Source organism: Colossoma macropomum, unplaced genomic scaffold (genome assembly GCF_904425465.1).
Source record: "Colossoma macropomum unplaced genomic scaffold, Colossoma_macropomum, whole genome shotgun sequence".
In the NCBI taxonomy this organism is placed as follows: Eukaryota; Metazoa; Chordata; class Actinopteri; order Characiformes; family Serrasalmidae; genus Colossoma; species Colossoma macropomum.
The window spans coordinates 6,008,617-6,028,860 of NW_023494810.1; the positions used below are offsets into that span (position 1 = coordinate 6,008,617).

Sequence of the window (20,244 nt, forward strand, 5' to 3'; positions counted from 1 at the left end):
AATTATAAAACATTCGAACATTTATTGCCACATTTTCAAACCATTAGCTTACAAAGTGAAACCCTTTCATAAAAATGTGTTCATCTAATTGGTAAACACTTACTTTAAGGCAATTGAGATGTGAGTGCTGTGGCCTGCTTGATGTTTTGCAAACTTTTGATGTCATCAATTTTATCCAATAAGAAGCACTCAGCCCTGAACATTAAAGTTATCTCTGCTCTTGGTAATATTTTCCCCATTGAACAGCAATTCTCAAAAAAGGCTGAAAAAAAGTGTTCTTGTTTTTGGCTACGTTCACATTACAAGCCTCTCTGATTAAATCAGATTTTGTGCTCAAATCCGATCTCTCGGACACAATGGTTCACACTCGTTTAAGTGATTCAAATCTGTCAATAATGTGAACAAACCGGCGTCCTGAAATGACTCGCATGCGCACATCCTACTCAGTAACGTCACGTGAATGAATCACGTTAATCATCAGCACAAACTAACGAGCAGAACGAGCTTCGCTGAGAAGATAACTCTGATCAGCTCTCAGCTTCATTATTAGAGCGAGATGAAGGTGAGAAAGGTGAGATGAGCTGCTTTTCCACCGTTTACAGGCTTTAACGTCTGTTCGGCGCTGCTGCCATGGTAACGCTGAATGATGGCGCACGCGCAGTGGAAAAAAAGCTCATGAATTCCGATCTGAGCGTCACATTAAGGTCGCATAGCCACGAATCCTATACGTATCCAATCTAAGACACATATGAAAGTGGCTCAGGTCAGATTTGAAAAGATCAGATTTGTGTCCACACAGCCCTGAAAACATCAGACCTGAGTCAAATTAGGGCAGAAAATCAGATTTGTGCCACTTCAGCCTGGTAATGTGAATGTCGCCTTTATTCTTATCTTTTTTAACCAATATTACGAAAGCAACTTGTACCAAGCATTGGTGGTGATCTGTACATACTAAACTTGATCATAAACAGCAGAAAACTGCACCTGTTGAAGTTGCAGTCTGTGAAACTAAAATATGGCAGACTTCATGCAAACCTCTGCAATGCAACACAACACAGAATCGCAAATACATAAGAGTGGTATATTCACAGCTTAAAATTAAAATCCCTATGAACTGTACATTTAATGTAGGACTACAGCAGCTTTAACTAGACATGTTAATTACAGTATAGAGAAAGAGCATTTTACTGAAAAATGTGTTAATTGCACCACTTCACAATTAATTGCAAAGCCCAAAACCACAATTTACACCAATTCATGGTTAATTATCCATACCTATCTTTAATGTGAAACATTGCTAAATAACTGTGAGAGATGTATAACTGTGTTTTTGTCTAATACAGAGGTGCGTTCTTTCTCTCTCGCTCTTTCATAGGGTCACGTTTACAAAGGTGAAAATGCATTCCTCTAGAGAACTCAGGAGCGAGCTATCAACTCAATAATTCATAGTCGACAAATTGAAGTAATGTGAGCCTGGACTCCCGACAGGTCAGAGGATGCAGAGGAGCAACGAGGGAGCAATGAGGGGGTAGCAGGTCACAGATGAAAAGCAGGCATGGGCCAGACCCGTTTAGGTCACTGCAGGCAGCCTGGCCAGCCAAAGCTTTATTTCCCTCTGACGTAGCAGCATCAGAGAAGGTCTGCTGCAGTGGTGAGCCATCCCAAGGGTAATACGGACATGACTGATGGCACAGAGCAATATCTGGTCGCTTCAACACTTTGAATTGCAGGGCCCCTGGTAAGGAAGCAGAGACGCTGCACAGCCACGCAAAGACGCGCCAGAGGAGGCCAGCAAAGAGTGCCTGTCTAATTGAATCATCGGGAGTAAATCACATACAGCTTCCTGCTCCTTTGCACAGAGGAATTAGAGGAGATTACATCCCAGTCTAGCTCCAGCCTGAGAACAATGGTCAGTAATCTGTGCTAATTCTCCCACCTAATCAGGGGTGAGCAGCTCCCAGGCCTGGGGTTTAACAAGGGGTCCACGCCTGTCATCACTGCCTCTAGTCAAAGAGCATCAACAGAGTGAGATTAGTAGGGATGGTAACAATTCATTAATTCTCTTAATGCGATGAAAATGATTCTTGCAGATTTCCTTGTATCAACGGCCTAAAGACAAACACTGCACGGTACTGTGGTTGTGTTTTGTGTGGATTCTACCTTAATATAAAATTCAATCAATGAACCTTGGAGAAATAATGATGTTTCTTTTAATGCAAATACCTAACCTGACTTTGTGGAACAGCAGCTCAAATGACAATCAAATAAAATATGCAGGCAGCTACTGTTTTCCTACACTCACACTCATTTGCTAATGAAATTCTACAAAAAAACTATTAAATAAGCCACATGAAATAAATAATAATTATGAAACAAATGAACTGAACTGAAAGGGGATCAATACATATTTGCGAATCTACTTGACCAACATGTGTGAAAAGTGTAAGAAGTTCACTTCATACATCAATATTCCGACAGAAATGTATTCTTTTATTCACGGTCATGCAGTGCTGTGAAAAAGTATTTGCCCCTTCCTCATTTTCCTATTATTGCTTACTGGTCACAGGTTACATTTCCATCCAAAATATTTTTTGCGGTAAACGTTTTAATGTTCATAAAAACTTGATGTAAGCTATGGAAACATGTTGGTAATGTTTTATTAATGTTGAATACACTTTTTCCTGTTTATCTAGTTTGTTTAAATTATTTGTTAAGACCTGAAATGTTGCACAAACCTACACGCCTACTGGAAATGTAATTTTCTGAAAACATAATGTATTTCTGCATAAATTTAGTGTCATGTGACAGATTTCCCTCATGTGCCTTTTACAACAAACAAACAGCAAGGTGTTTGTTTGCAACAGTTCATATGGAACAACAATAATAATAATAATAATAATAATAAAACATGTAGAATATAAAATAAACATTTATAAAACAAGTAGGCTAGGAAAAATATCTGGGAAGTCAAGGGTACATAAGTTGCTACAAAATTAGAGATGGAAAAGGTTTTTTAACAGATAAACCAAAACTTATGTCACAACTTTAAGAGGAAATGACATTATTATGCCTTTTATCTCCTTTAGTTTGTACAAAATATCGGTGGGACTAAGACAATGCCTACTGAAAATGCTTTTATATTGTTAAACAAAATGTAAACTTAGACAAAAAAGAATCTTTTAAAACACAAAGCACATTTTTAATTATTATTTCATTTATTTAAGGGTTAAAGATATCCAACATGTAAATCACCTGTATGGAAAAAGCCCCCTCAAAATTACTTCAAATAACTTAATAAGTTTCATGACCTTAAGCAGCAAGAACTGCAAACCAAATTTCCTGTAATTTGATATCAGCCTTACGTCACCCTCTTTAACTGAGATATACAGGTAGGTTTTTGAGCATGATCTGCTCATTTAAGGGTTCAGTGTCTTCAAGTTCAAGTCAGGACTCAGACATGGCCACTTTTCAGCTATTAAGATGTGGATTTGCTTTTCTGTTTTGGATCATTACTATTATTGTTGTTGAATACTGTCTGTTATTTGATTACTGGATAACCTGATTATGTTTCCCAGACAGATGAACAGACTCTCTTCTTTAGAATTCTCTGATACAGAATAGAATTTGCAGCTCCTTCAATAATCACCTCCCCACATTGAATGTTGGTACGATGTTCCTATTGTGAAATACAGAACACGCTTTACCTCAGATATAAAGAGATCTGTGTTGTCCAAAAAGTTATACTTTGAACTGGTCTGTCTATAGAACATTATACCAGAAGGCTTAGGTGCTTCAGATTCAGGTGCTTTTCACTTTATAGAGAATGCTGAAGTTAGAGAGACCTGCAGTTCCTGGAAGTAGCGATAAAGGTTTCCTGGAATCTTTGAGGACTTCCTAGACGATCTGCCACTGCGCCTTGGGGAATTTTTGACAGGCCAGCCACTCCTGGGAAGATTTACCAGTGTTCCTAGGGTTCTCAGTTTGTAGATAATGGCTCTCACTGTGGTTCGGTGACGTCCTGGAAACCTGTTCAGCTCAAATTTGGTTAATTTGTTGAACAGACACTCCTTGAGGGGGCAATTACTTTTTCACACGGGCGATCTGCATGTTTGAAAACCTTAAATGTACAAAATAATCATTTAAAAAGGTATTTTATGTTGGAAAAGGGTCTCTTTGTGAAATATAACAAACTGGCTTAAAGATCTATAGGCATTCACTGTGACATAATGTGCAACAACAGAGAAAACCAGGAAAGGAGTGAGTCACTTTTTCATGGCATTACAGGGAGAATTCACGCTAAAGGCACATTTGAATACGAGTATGATTGGCCTGTTTTATATTCTTTGGGACAGGTAACTTCCAGATAGTGGTGAATAATCACTGCCACTGCTAGCATGACAGGCAGAACCACTGAGAATTCCCTGACTAAATGCTAATAAGCAGTCTCTGCACGTTAACAGTCACTCAATTTGCAAGTTTCAGTTTAAGCAGTAGTTTACTTAAGCAGCACTTTGTCAGTTGGGCATTTCATTAATTTAGCCATATGTGGAGGAGTATGTGTCTTGTCACAGTGTCAAAAGTTTCTTGTCATTGAATAAAGCTCATCATCAGTGAAGTGAACTAATAACTGAAAGATTTATCCCTCTTAAGCCCCTCCCTCTAGTGACCCATCAGAAACGGGTATCAGCGGTTCACCCATAGTCCATTTTTAAAGGCTTAGGTATCAATCGACGACTTCCACTTTCTCTCCTCGAGATGACTGACAAATCCTCTTCCCTCAGGGGGGAAACCAGTCAACACTAAAGTACTGTGCAGTCTCCCATCAGACTGGTTCCACTGCAAACAAAGCACTCTCTCAGCAACTACATCCAGCTGACACTCTCGCCAAACATGACTCCAACATGAAAGAACTCATTTCTATGGAAATATGGAACCTAGCAATAAATCTTCGGAAGTTTCCCCAGCAAAAGCACTTTAATCCATTTACAATTTTGGAATGCAGAAAGGCCCAGAGCCACTAATATGTAGGTCAAGCTGTTCAAAGATTTCTAATACTTTAAAGGGGAAAAAAGACAATGTATTTCTGTGGAAGTACCCAAAGTTCAGGGTCTTGCATAAATAAGCTGGACGCTGTCTGAACTATTTCAGATCCAAAGCAATACCTCCAAAATTTCTGACGTCTTTAAAATTGCAAAAGATAAAGTACAATGTTGGAATGTTAACCACATCTCCCATCCCTACCCATGCAAACAAAGCGCGAGGATAGAGCGAATGGGTGTACAGGAAGTGTCCACAACAAAGAGGTAACATATAAACTCAGATTTCAGCCCAAAACTCAGTTTTTCCAAAAAAATTTTCGGGGAAGCAAAAAGAATTGCGGGCCGATGCTACTATCCAATATTTATAGAGTACATATCTGCAACGTTAACATTTAAAACATACAGAAAGTGGGACTAAAGCTACCTGGACTAGCATTACAGAGAAATATAACAGGGTTACAAATGCTTTAAAACGATCACAATCAAGACAATTTAGCATAATCCAGAGTGCAATTAATCATCAAATAATGGTTTGAAATAGTAGTCAAATCTAAACAATCTGTCCGATGCTGAACTTTTTTTTTCAGCAATATTACAATATTGTGCATCCCTAGTTTCTCACCAGTGAATGGTACACTGGCAGTGATGACGTCAACAATTTCATCACGTTCTACTTGTATGATTATTTGTAGTAATTCACTACAAATTAATTACTGCACTTTTCAAAAGAGGACAAAGACAACAAATCACACCCACTTTCTATAAACCGCTTATTAGGGCTGAAACAATTATTTGATATTATCGATAATGTTGTTGAAAAAAAATCCGTTGCCGATTTTTTTGTGGTCCAACCGAGAGTGAGTGGACAACTTCATCTTCAATTCTAGTGCTGTCGCTATCGAAGGAGAAGAGCTGAAAGTTAAACAAAAAAAGAACGTGTGGAAGCACTGTCTTAAAATGAAAGCTAGTCACATACAACATACTCACGTCTGACTTAAACCTTGGGTTCACTACACAACCTTTAAAGTCTGAACAGATTATAAAAAGACACGGGCATCTCACACTATCCGACTTTTTTTGCAGATTTTTTTTGACAACTAAAATATTAGGGATCAGACACCGAACGATTAGGGATCACATTTTACTTAACTTTTAAGCTGCTGCTGAACCGAAAGGAACTCACTGAACCCGCGCAATCTCTTGTGTTCTCCAGTTACCAGAAGACCTAAATAAACAAAGTTAGAGCTGGTGCTGCTGTTTTCTCTGCCGTTTGCGCCGACACAGTAAAGATGCAGCAAGTAAACGTGTTTAAGTGAGGCTCACTGATTTAAAAGTGTGATCAGTTTGCTATTTTTTAGAGTTTTAAACATACATAAACTCAATTGTGCTTGTGCCTAAAGCTCATTAAAAAGCTTCGCTCCACATGTGAGTGACTTCACCATTTTTTACTTGTATTTTTTTCATTCACACTCAATTTTCATTGGCTGTTGGAGGAGTCGGTTCAGATTGAGTCGCTGACCAGTTTACACTAGATTACACTCAGAGTCGGGCTGAAAAAAAATCAAACGTTTGATAAACTCCGACTGCTCTGAAACCCGATCGAGAGGCCAAAAATATGAGTCTGCGCCCCTCAAACACGACCCAATTCTCTCTCCAACTGTCGACTCCGACCGACCCAAAAATCTCCAGAGTAGAGCCGACCAGCTCAGACTCAGCCAGACTTAGAATCAGAGCTAAATCGGAGTAAAGGTTGTGCAGTGTAACCCCGGCTTTAGCTTTCTAAAGGCTCACAATGTCACCTTTGACCACAACAAAATATGCTAGCATTGATTCTGAAGCAGCAGAACCATCAGTGACTTTCCCTCCATACTGGTCCTCCCTGACGACACACAGTTCATACTGTAAGTGATTTGTCAGACTGAGCTGATGCTACCCTTACAGAAATCACTAAAGCTCATATTACGTTAGAAAATGTTAGTCACCAAGCTGTATCAGTTTCTGATAGAAGTAATTTTATGTTACAGCTCTTCACATTAAAAGGAGATATTTAAGTTACGTGAATAGCGATCAAAATATGAATTCACTGCATATTAAAATGGATGTTTTTTAGTTCAATTATCTGTCACTGGTTGACAGTAAATAATATGGCATAGAGCAAGCTTTCATGCACACAGAGGCAGAGTAATGTGCTAGAAAACTCACAGGTACCGCAGTGTTTCATGCACAGCAGGTGAAGAAACATCTGCCCGAAGACACAAGCTATGCTCGGGAGATGAATGCCATTCTGTGACAGCATCGTGACAGCTCTCAGCACTCCTGCTTTCCTCTGTAATAAATGGGAATGACCATTTCTCATCCCCCTGTGTGTATTTCTGCCCAAATGAATACAGGACTCTCTTCTCTCTGCAAGGCTGCTGTTAGAAAAAGTTTCACTCGTTGCCTCATTAAACACCAGGCTGCACGCGAAAACGTTCGCAGTATGCTTTGTCACCCTGTATTGGGCATCCAGCCAAGCATGTAAAGCCTGTAATGCGTCTAATATAACATGACCGCTCTTCTTTATGGCTGCTTCAGCATGAGCGTATGAGCGTGAGCTTGCTGCCCAGTTCCCCACTGACCACCAGCACCAGGCCTTTTGGTTAGCATACCCGAAAAATCAACCTTCTGTAATAGCATGCAGCAGGAGACAGAAGGGAATCGTAACAAGAAACGTGAGGCGGCGTAGGGAACACCAGGGGAGGGAGAGCAAGCAAACATGAGTCAAGCCAAACGAGATAAGTTTGGCACAGATGCCCTTGAAAATGTCTGCCTCATAACTGCAGCAGTAACACCATGCCGATAGGACAAAGAGGCGCTCATACAGCAAACTGCTATCAAATCCAGGTGGACACACTCAGCTCAAAGGCACCGTGTGTCCAGACACTCCTTCTAAATTCTATACCCATAGCTGACCACAACTTGTAACATCTGTAAAGTAAGACACTGATAACAGAACAGGAGCCATACCTGAGCCCAAGCTCACCACACTCAATGCCAGGTGTCAGCTAGAGGGATATAAAGCCCCCCAGTATTGGACGGTGGAGCAGGGGAACTGCGTTCTCTGGAGTGATGGAGCTCCATCCAATATCTCTGAGATGAGTTGGAGTGATGCTTATGATCCAGAACGAATCATCCAACATCAGTACTTGACCTCACTAACACTCTTGTAGTTAAATGCAAATCAGGTCTTCACAGCAATGTTCCAACATCTACACTCTCAGAAATAAAGGTAGTAAACTGTCGCTGGGGTGGTTCCCTCAAGGATACATCTCAGTACCTTTAGTCAGGGAACATATCTGTACCATAATCCACTGAAATGATATTTTGTAAGCTGTACTGCGTCCACACACCCCGTCTCGTCTCCAGGCTTTTTATTTTATTGTTCTGTTACATTCAGTTATGAAAAGGTACAAATACAAACTTTTCACCTGGAAAAACTTACTTAAGCTACAGAACTGGACCTTAAAATCGCTGTTGCACCTTTGACAGAACATTTACACTGTTTGTAACCTGATGAACAAAAAATGCACAGAACCTTTATTTCTAACAGTGTAGTGTAAAGCTTTATCATAATATTTGAGGCTGTTACTGCAGCAAAAAGGCCCCCTAAAAACTCCCTATTAATACTCTTGATTTCTGAAGAAATGTTAAACGAAAAGGTGCTGACAAACGTTTGGACATGTACTGTATCTATTTATTTTAAGCAATTTTTGCTGCACAAACTTGGTACATAAAATGTAAGAGATAAGCCATGGCAAGTATTCACTCCTGAATACTTAAGGACTCCTGAATCATCTTCCCCTGACAAACTTCTGGAGACCGTCAAGTTTGTAACAACAAAATTAAATTTTATTTTTAGACACAGAAACAGTTAAACAACAAAAAGAGTTAAATGCAGCTAAACAGCTGAATGTTCCCAAGCAACCCAAAGGTAAGGATGATACAATGCCATAATTTTAATGAAATGTCAGACACTTAAATCATTTGCAGCCTTGCCTAACGGCACTGGCTAAATTAAACACGGCTATGATACAGGAGTACTAAAGAATAACAGGCTGAACTGCAAGATCAAGTGACAATCTTATGATACTGTGATTATTTTACTTTGTCACTGCTCTAAGAGTTCATTCCTGGTTGTTTTCGACAGGTCGGGAGATGAATCTAACTTCAGTGCAGACTCACAAGATGATTCCTCGTCCTCAGAACTAAGACTAACCTTAGGGCCTCTGAGACAAAGTGCAAACAGATACCCTGCAATTACCCCACCAAATGTCCCCAAAAGATTATCCAGAATTCACTGAGTCTTCGCATGAAATGAAACCCAATGATGGTAGAGAACTCAGTGAGTTCTTTAGTGCTTCTCCTTTCTTTTTAAGCACTATCTAATAACAAACGGAGCAGAAAGCGCTCCCTCAGGCGTCACACATAAGCAGGCTCTTTTTGACCTTCAGTGCTGCCATGTCATGTTGGCTACATGACAGCTGAGATTATAATTAAAGACTGGTTCGTAATACGACCTTGTGGGCAGGAAAACCTAACTGCTTGAAAAATGTACAAGAAACACTGTGTTGCAGGTCAGTGAAGGGGTACAACTGGGTGTGGCTTGAAAACATGACACTGATCCATCATTGTGCAGACGTTGCATTCTGGATAAGAACACAGGCTTAGGGTCTAAATATGATCAGTTTAATCTATTATTAAAACCATTTTTACTTATACAATTCAATTAGATAAGCTTCAAATATCTGGTTGGCAATTCAAACACTTGAATAAGACACAAAAATATAAATTATTTCCCAGCAATGTAATATGAGCACATTCTCTGAGGCTAATATAAATTCACCTTAACAGGAAGTTCTATAGCACTCATGTCCGACAACAAAGGCGTAGAGGTGGAAACTGGGTACATTGCAGCCGTCTGCAACCGTATGGAAGATGAAACATAAAAAAGTTGGGACGCTGTGCAAAATGCAAATAAAGACAAAATGCAATGATGTGCAAATCATTTCAACTCTATATTTAATTGAAAATAGTATAAAGACAACATATCAAAAGTTGAAACTAAGAAATGATATTGAACTGAGGTGCTCTCTCAACTGAGCACCCCTTTTTAGCTAAATAAACATAAAGCACAAAATTTCCAGAAGATAAAAAATTTCATCTACAAGCACAAGATTGCAAGTGCCTCACAACTGTTGGCAGTCCACATGAGGGACATTAAGAAAAGCTGAGCTCCCTTAGGAATCAAAGTGCATTAGTTTGCACTAAAATCCCTCTCTTCCCTGAAGCAAACAGCAGAGCACTACACAAATCCTCTCCTATCCTCTTCTATCTCTTTAGTACTTATATCAGAACAGAGAGCGAGAGAAAGAGAGAGGGGAAAGCATGAGCAGAAAGGGTTTAGCAAAAGTCAGTGGACTGATAGCTGTTTAAGTGCATTAGAGAAGTAGCCCAGGCACCTGAGGGAAAGAAGGGGAAAAGAGAACGAGGATGCAGAAAGACCCTGCAACAGCAGTTACAACATCCAGAGTCTGAGAGGTCAAAGGAGTGACATGCAAAGTTAAGGAGATTACACAACCAGACCACTGAGAGCATGTACTGTGACAAGCAAAATCCGGATCTCGGTGTTGTGTGGCCAAGCAGAGTAGGTGCCAGCACATACTTATCAGTCACAAGTGCATGCTGTGCACATAAGAGGGGGTGTAGGGGGGGCTGACAACAACTCAAATTAGGCTGGTGTGGAGTTGGACTGTGTCAGCAGCCTTGCGAAAAACTCATCTAGGTATAAACACACCAACAATTTTCAGTCCCAACAATTAACATACCAGAAAGTCACAGTCACAATGGTAGAAACAAAAAGCAGCTTTGTTTATGAAAGCGTTGCAGTAAACACAAAAAAAGCAAACTTCAGGCCCTGTGAAATGGAAGCAGACACACTAAGCTGTCTTTCCACTTAAATCATCGCTCTCCACCTGGCAGGGATCAGTGGACATGATGGAACAGTCTCCTTGTCTTTTATTTCTCTTCCTGACAGCCCGTTTTTGCAGCCAAGAGCCTTCCTCTGGTTTCTGAACAACCTCCTGAAAGAGCCAAGATGTCTGATATCTAAAGGAATCATTACAGGTACAGAGAGTAAAACAGACAGACAGAAACAGGCAGACAGACATCCTTCAGACAGAGTAAGGCCCAATCCCACTTCTTCATTTTACCCCGAACTGAGTTACAAGGGGTAGGGGTTGAAATCTTGCCGTACGAAATGGGACCCTCAAATAAAAATAAATAAATAAATAAATAAATAAATAAACTTACTTTATTATCAGGCTACTAAGCGCTGCTCTGTAGGCGACCAGGCCCGATTTCAGTGATAGCAGAAGAGGGTAAAGTTCAGCTCCTCACTGCTGGGCTTTAGTTACATTTTAGTTTTAAGTTAGTTTAAGTTTTAGTTACGATTACATCATATGTTTTCAAAGGGGGGGGGCAATTATTTATTATTGCCCATCCCTAATTCTTTGTTGATACAAAGCTGAAGTCAGCAATTTACCAGTTTCTTGTTTGAATTTTCCCGTTCCAAATGGTGCAGCAGTTACATTCTGGCGCTTCAGGCGTCAGAACTGCTGGACTATTTAAGGTGGAACGGGAAAGTTAGCTAGCTAGCTACCGAGACATTAGCATACCATTAGCGATTTTTTATGCTTCTTATGAAGAAAACAACCATAATAGATTGAAATGACATTAAACTAAGATAATACAATGGTTATCATAATTTTTTAACTGAGAAAATTCTCACTTTGTGGGTTTCTTTGTTCTCTTGTTCAGCCATCTCGCCGGTTTTTCTTTTTTTCTCATAACACTCTGTTTGGTGTGTGCCTCCATGTAGCCTTAACACTTCGCCCTACCCCTCTACCTCAACAAAAATTGGGACCCCCTACCCCTAGACGTGAACGCACAAAACACAGGGCTAAAGGCTAAGTGGTAGGGGCAAGGGGTGAAATGGAACTGGGCCTAAGAATGGAAAAGGGAGAGGGTGAGATTTTTTTCCTTGGGTAGCAAGTGGGTAATACAGATACTCTCCTTGCCCTTGATATCAGCCAAGGCTTTACTCAGTCACCCCCCCTGAGAGTCCACATCTAACAAGAGGCCTCAGATGAGCCTTGACACCTGCTGAAATCTAAAATGATCCCGGGTGGGCTTCCCTACAGTCAGCAGTGCATGTGGGTCACCTAAGAATTGAGAAAAGTATTTTTTAATTGCACCAAACCACTAATTGCACCTCAGATTTAAATAGTTTGAACAGATTTCGCCTGCTAGCCTAAAGAACTTTCCTGCCCAAAGGCAAATCCATGACATGACTACAGCAACCATTCAGATAGTGTTCATTAAAAGCAGGCAAAAAAAGCCTCAGGAGTGGAATGAACGGACTGAGAAACACTGCTTTGAGTTCTCTGGCACAGACCCAGTCCACGGAACAAAAGGCATGCAATCCAGCCATAGTTGCAGACTACAGCGTCATGGTATTGTAAAGGACATTCAACATGGACAATAAGTAAATAAATCTGCGAATCTGTGCGCAAACCAAACAAATGCCACACTAACATTTTACTGAACACTCACACTTTAGACAATCATCAAGTGTACCACTGACTGTGTGGGCCAAAGTACTTCTGAGTCACATAAAATATCTTTTACACATACCCACTCAAATGTTATCTGAGTCAGCCTCCATATTGGGCTACATCATAAGAAAAAGCCTGAGCTAGGCTATTTTCTAAAATATAACACTGGTAAACAACCAAAAATCTAAAGCTGACAAAATTCAGTTTAAGTCTAAAGCAAAACCATTTCTCTGTAAGGTCAGCAACAGCCTGAGTGTCTAAATTACCTCAGAAGAAGACACATTATCTATGCCCCAATGCTAATCATCACTTATGCACTCATAAAAGCACTATGAAGAGAACATCGTGTCATGTTGTGTAAATTAAAGTTGGGAAAGAGAAGCAAGAACCATATTTTCAATTATTCAACGTTTGCGTCATGCACAAAAACCTTCAAAAATGCAAAACATCTCCATGGAAATGCGATGCATGTTAAGACACCGTTCATCTGATGGGAACAGAACAGTACAGCAAAGGATAAGCTCTGAATCAGACTTACAGACCATTATAACTTCATATCTTATGAAACTGCGCTTAAAACTTTAAGCGTTCAGATCTCAACACTCTGTTATGCAGAAGGGACTTTGCAGAAGATAAACAGTTTCATTAGCAGCCAAGAGCTGTTCAGGAATTCCCTGGCAATCAGCTCTTTGTGGTTTAAAGTACACACTTGGCATTAGCGTGTGCCCGGTTCCTCATGGGGAATGTTTGTTTCTGATGAAGGCCCTCAGTGCCTACCTTTGAGCCCTCTGAAGTGCTGTAAAAGAGCCCAGTCCCCTGGCTTGAGCGTCTCAAAAGCAGGGGAAAGGAAACAAGTGCTCCATAAATCTCCCTTTAGAGTGGGTCTCCAAAGAGAGCGCTGCAAATTATCTGACAACTGTGGCATGTTGCTCCAATTAATTCTTCATCGAGGTTACACGCGTTCGGACATATTTCACACTTCCATTTTGCATGGCAGACGTGCGATTTGGGCCTGGTGTTGTTTGCTGTCAAAGTTGGGCACTTGGAAAGTGCTAATGAGAGATTAAAGAACAAGCTTGTAGGGAGATTTGCCTGACATGAAGTTCAAAACTGCACGTCCAGTTTAAAAGAAAAATGAGAGCATGAACGAAACAACATGACACTACTGAACAATATATCCCTGCTGTTGGAACAGAAACTCATACCTACAAAACTTCTGTTAAAGAGAAGAAAATAATGAGATTTTTGGACCATTTTATTGGTTTGTCAGCCAACTGACAAAAGCGGTTTAAAGATTTTGATTTCACAGCTATATATTCCCTAGTCTACTCCTATCCTAGTACGTGTTAGTAATTTGTATGCTGATTGGTTGTATGCAACAGTGTACGACAGTCCTGTTATGTTCCTTAACCCTTATGTGGTGTTCAGGTCTGTAGGACCTGTTTTCACTTTTAACCAAAAGAAAAAATGATGTGATTTATTATTATTTCAACCCCAGATTCTTTGGCTTCTGCTCATTTTTTCTGAAGAACATATAAAATAACCCATTTTCAGTGTCTTCACTCTGTTCACCCCCCACACATTTATATTACACATGTGGTGTTGGGTGAACCAGCGGGGAATAAAAGTGTGGAGGTGCTGTGTCCTCCACTCTGTTCTCCTCCTACATGGCCTGCTGATAGTGTGTGTGTGTGTCTGTGTGTGTATGTGTTTGTATGTGTGTGTGTGTGTGAGGGTGGGCAACATGGACAGGCTGCTGACTGGCTACAGCTGCTAAAGGAGAACCCTGTGCTGCACACTTGTGATATTTTAAACATCTGGTATTTTTACATAAATTGTTATGGCTGTATTGACCTAAAAAACAATAATGCGGTGTGTCCACCAGACCACTGAGTAACAAACACATCAACACCACACAAGGATTAACAAAAGAAAGTAGAAACAAAAATGACCCTGTAAATGTTTCTAATGCATTTTTAAAGTACGGTTTTGACCACTTTAATTGCCAGACGGCACAGATACACCACACAGATTATATTAATATGATGGTAGACGTACGATGGCAATGCTTGAAGGCGTAACATGTTCGTGTATAACAGAAACCTGAACTTTAACAAACTGAAATGTTAGCACGTGTTCAATTATTTTAAAACAAAATAACGACAAACGTCAACGTTCCGCACACAGGCATGAACGCTACTGCTATTCCAGTAATGCTAACGCCACGGCAACATTTACATGCCCTGCATGCCACCGTCAGTCGTGTGCAGTCACATCTGCCGCACACAACAATTTCTTCTACGACGTCATGTGAACGCTAGGAGATGTGAGGGATCAGAAACTCATCTACACACACACACACACACACACACACACACACACACACACACACACACACACCACTCAGAAATCCCTGTGAATAAAAATGCTGCTTCAAACTCCTTAAAATTTGAATATCACTTGGTTCACCTCCAACAGCTTCAGAAGCACTTTGCTTGCACAGCTCAAAACATCCTGTTTCCAGATTTCATCCAACCTCTCTCTCTCTCTATACTGATCATTTCCACTGCCACAGCGTGTTCGTGTTCCAAATTAGGTCATGATGATTTAATTTTATGTTATGCCAGTCCCTCTGACCCTACTCATCAGAATTCTTTCCATCACAGCTAGTTCCAATAAAGTGAGTGTGAATATTCTCAGGAACAGCCAAAGCAACGAGAATCCGCATTAGACGAATCAGGTTATATTCCGCACGGCTGTAGTGATGTATGCATTTCATATACTGTAAAGGAAGTTGCATCATTTGCTGGCAGTGTAATAAAAACAGCAGAGATGATCAGCCTAAAAAGCAATTCCAAACCCTGCCTATGCATATTAGTTATATGAGTCAAAGAGCCTGAGGCACATGCTGCCTCCACTGGAAACAGCGATTCTGAGAAGCCTCATTTCTTTTACTAGGAGCTCAATTCTCTAACAAGAGAAACATAAGTTAAAGGACAAAACCTTACATAAGGACATAGCATACAAAATGTTAGTGTTGCCCATAAGAGCCCAAGATTTCTTATCATACCTCTTATCATGCTTCAAGCTGGAAGCAAACAAACTAAGTCTAACAGTTATGTGGTCTTTTCCTTGGAAAAATTGAGATTTTTTTGGAAAAAACATACATAATGTTGCTGTCAAGTGATAACGTCATACTCTAGATGCCAGAGCCAGTAGTAGGAGCCTTAGCATTTTGCAAATGTATTGCCTTTATTTTAAAATCAATGTATGTAATGTCGTAACTTGAACACTCTTCCGTGAGATGATTTCAGAAGCCCCCCCATCAGTATTAAGATTATGATTAAGTTAAGATTAAGTGACCCTTATTAGTCCCACACTGGGGATATTTCACCTCCGCATTTAACCCATCCGTGCAGTGAAACACCACATACACACTAGGGGGCAGTGAGCACACCTGCCCAGAGTGGTGGGCAGCCCTATCCACAGCACCCGGAGAGCAGTTGGGGGTTAGGTGCCTTGCTTAAGGGCCTTTTTTCACACGTACTGTCAGCTCAGGGGATCAAACCAGCGACCTTCCGGTCACAATGCTGGTTCCCTAACCTCCAGCCCATGACTGATACTGTGTTCCTAGTATCAACATTATCTTCCATTATGGTGTCACTGCACCAAATGATAAGTTAGCATTGATAAAGTTGGTGTACCTGTTCCAGAGTTAAGTCTTTCATAATTATTACATGAGGGCCTGATAGTAATTACATGTTTAGGATGCAGCAAACAAAATGTGAATTAAGTGTGTTTTCTTGGGTTTTACAAAGAACAGCAATACTCCTGAATGGTTCTATAACACCTTCAGAGAGCTGTGGTGAGTGATGGTTGTTTAACTGAGCTCGAGCTGTGTACATCACCAGGGAGCTAGTCAGTATGAATATCTAAAAGGAATCAGCCAATTTGGCTTGTACTTTCATAATAAAAGGGAACTCCATCGATTGTCCAAAATGAATCAATCATTTAATGGTTTAGATGTAAACAAAATCATTCAGAGTAGTTTGGTGGGAAATGTGCCTTTCTACAGAAGTTTACAGAGTCAAAATTGTTTCGCCATTGTAGCACTAGGAACCAGACGTCCATGTGTATATTACAAATATCACCATTTTATCTGGTATCCAAAATGACCAGTGAACTTACGTGTGTCTTGTAAGTTTTTGCATGTCACGCTGATAATGGTAAAATAATAATTATAATAATAATCTACAGTATTTTGGAAACAGACCTCTGTGAAGTCCTCCGCATCATCTACCATCTTCCAAATTAGGTAAGAAAACTGTAAAAATAAACTGCAAACAAAAGCCATCGCTGGCATTAGCTGTGTTAAACAGCCGTGGCTAATCCTGGAGTAAAGACTTATACTAAAAATACGTTTGGGTCAAAACTTTATAACAAAACTATCACAAAGCAATGTCTCAGGTATCAAGCCGTGCATTCATAACAGTTTTGTGTAATAACTTAACAGGATGTAGCTTTTAGAGCCATTAAGTCCGTCAGACATCTGGTTCCTAGTACTATAACGGTGAACAATTCTGACTCTGGAAATTTTACAAAATCAGTGGGAGTTCCCCTTTAATTGTAATTATTTATATGGCAATTCATCACCAGCTAAGAGTTATGATTGCAACAGGCCTATCCTGAGTTCTGCAACTCTGTGCTTAAATAATGTTTTACAAACCTTGCATAGCTTGATTTGGTTGTGATGTTTTCTTCTGTTCTGCTTCTCTTAAAATGACACCAAAGGGAACAGCATTATAAACAATAATTATTAACCAAACAGAATTTAGTGAAAACTTACTATATATTTCGTTTTTTTCAAAATAACCTGAAGCAACCAGTAAAAATCACTGCAGTTAACCATTTTAGTTACTCATCAATAAAACTATAAGTCATATTTTTGTGTGACATCAATACCGGTATATCGTCATAGATGACGTATCACTCCCTGTAAAAGTATTACCTTGGAGTACACAAGCTGAACTCATGTGTCCTCTCTTTACAGAGATCCCGAAGCGTCTTTTTTATTTGAGTGTAAACTACTGCATTTCCTTTGAACATGCTAAGGAAACAGCAATGCTGTGTGGTCAGTAACTAATAGAGGTTTAGGCCTACGCCTGCCTGAATGTACATGGGAGGAACTTGCTTTGTTGGCTACTTCCACACTGGGTTTAAAATCAAATAGAGGCCTAAATAAATGAATGCATGAATGAATGCTTGAATGAATCAATTAATCAATCCAGTGAGAGCCGTACTTAACCCAACAACACCCTTTTCTATGGTGGCTTGGAGTAAAATTATAAAAGTTGACTGAATTTCTGACATCATTTTCTTACCTTACAAGAAAGTAATTCAACGCTCCACCTCTGCTGTATCATGGAAACAGTATATTGACAGAGAAGAAGCTGAATTGAACAGCTGCTTTTTTTTCCCCCAGTAACCCTGGAACCCAGAATCTCTGACAATCGTGTTATACGTGGCTCAATTTTGATTCTGGGAGTGTGTCTAGCCTACTCTGAAGACCTTGGTCACTCACGATCTTTCCACATCCACTAAACATGCCAGCTGAATGGCATAACAAAACTAGCCCTCACATTGGTACTGCTTTTTCAGTGATAATTATCTTTGCGGAGGAGGAGAACTGACCTGTATTTCCTCATAGGCTTCATCGATGGTGGTCACCTGGTGCTGCTCGTGTAAGGCAGGCTCGTCGCAGAAGAAGCAAACCAGGCTCTTGTCGCTGAGGCAGAAGAGCTTGACCTTCTCGTGGTCCTTGCACGGGTAGGAGCTCCTCTGGGCATTGAGGATGGCGTCCAGCGGGAAAGCTGAGTACCTCTCCACGATGTTGGAGAGCTTGAGGCTTGGCGAGAGAAGTGGGTCTGTGAAGGTCCTCCTGCACTCAGGACAGTCTCGTGTCCCGTGGTGCTCCTGTCTGTTCCAATGCTCTGTGATGCACTTTCGGCAGAAGTAGTGCTCGCAACCGAAACTCACCGGGTCTTGGTAAATACTCAGGCAGATGGAACACAGGAGCTCGTCCTTCAGACAACAAGCCATTTGCATGTATGGTGGGGCCACTACATGCAGGATTCAGATACCTGAAAGCAATAGCAGTGTTTCGCTAGATTTATGTTGGAGGCAACGTTCTGCTAAAAATGTTCCGACAGCTTCTTCAGTCTGAGCCCCAGTCTTACTCCTTTGGGTTCTTTAGAGGTTCTGCTTCCAGTTCTTGGGGATGTTCTGTTAAAAAAGGTGCAGAAGAGACACAAAAAACAAAGTTGTGGTGTGTTGCAACGTACATTCAAAGCTAAAAACATTCAGAATCTTAAGACTTCTTAAGAAGCCAAACCCAAAACTGACAGATTCTCCCACTTATACACCACAAAACTTCAGCTGGCTTGCTGACAAGGAAGGCAAAAAGGAGGAACCAAGACGTAGGAGTATCGACAGAGCAGATCAAATCTATCCATGACTCTTATCACTTTCATTTTTACTATATGGGATGACAAAATCCAGGAAGCGCTTATGTTGGCCAGCTCGCACGAAGTGCTGAAAAAGTCACTCGGCAAAGACTGTCAGCATCGAGTGGAAAGAATGAACAGAATTTCTAACCAGAACTGGGGCTGTGCTTGAACCGCATAGATATCATTTAACGTTACACGGGTTGGTTAGGCAGCCAACGTCAGCTATGAGACCTGCTCCTCTATCCACAAGCTCGCCGACACATCTGCGCTTTATCCTTATCGTCATACCCGCTGTATGTCATTGACGACTAACTACAGAGAAGTTAAGACAAGCCTCTGTGGGTGCAGAAGGGTGTCTTAATTTCTTGGCATGGTATTTTTTTCTTTGTGCTTCAAACCCGGTTGAGTAGCTCGCTAACTAATTAGCTGGCCAGCTAGTTTAGTCGCTAGCTAGCTAATGTGTAAACACGGCTAGCTGCGAGAGACATACCCACCGCCACCTCGCTGAAAAGACACCGTTAACGGTCGGCTGGCTTGTTCTTCACGGTCCTGGTACTTTGTGTATCTTGAAGAAGCTCCCGTCCGCGTATTCACACGACAGGGTTGTTCTTACAATTAATTATTTCGGACAACTCCAGCCTGTCAGCCAGCTGAGTGAAGAGCTCTCCTCTCTCGCCGCTCCTCAAATCCCCGACTGATCGCAACGGTGTCCAGGGAGGAGCAGAGCACAGCAACGGCGCAAACCAACTCAGTTCAGAGGGGAGTCACACGAAGCAAGAGCAACCGGTAAATGACTTTGACGTTCCCGTCATTTGATATTATTCAACAGTATCGTAGAAATTTCCCTTCAAGTGACCAAAACATATTTGCTTTTCCAATTTGTGGAGGATGTTTATCACAAACAAACAAACAGGGGGGAGTGAATCACCTCTGGCGCACTAATGGTATGATTCCATATGCACCGTCCTTTTCCACGGTCCTAAAATGAGAAGTCACTATCGGTATTTTCGTAAACGGAACTAAGTGAAGGTGATGTTTGTTATACGC

The 20,244-nt window shown here is 40.7% G+C and overlaps 1 protein-coding gene across 2 annotated transcripts in view; it reads right to left on the reverse strand.

Annotated features, from left to right (window-relative positions):
• Positions 1-19,886, reverse strand: part of trim62.1 (tripartite motif containing 62, tandem duplicate 1) — a 44,520-nt gene extending 24,634 nt beyond the window's left edge. The window contains exons 1-2 of one of the 2 annotated variants that reach the window (XM_036559102.1): positions 19,692-19,886; positions 18,383-18,973 (exon numbers count right to left, since the gene is read on the reverse strand). In XM_036559102.1, coding sequence (XP_036414995.1) covers positions 18,383-18,796 — 414 coding nt within the window. In that variant the 5' untranslated portion in view covers positions 18,797-18,973; positions 19,692-19,886. Of the gene's footprint in view, positions 1-18,382; positions 18,974-19,687 lie in introns of both variants that reach the window. The other variant, XM_036559103.1, reaches the window with a different exon arrangement.
• Between the last annotated feature and the right edge of the window lie 358 nt (positions 19,887-20,244).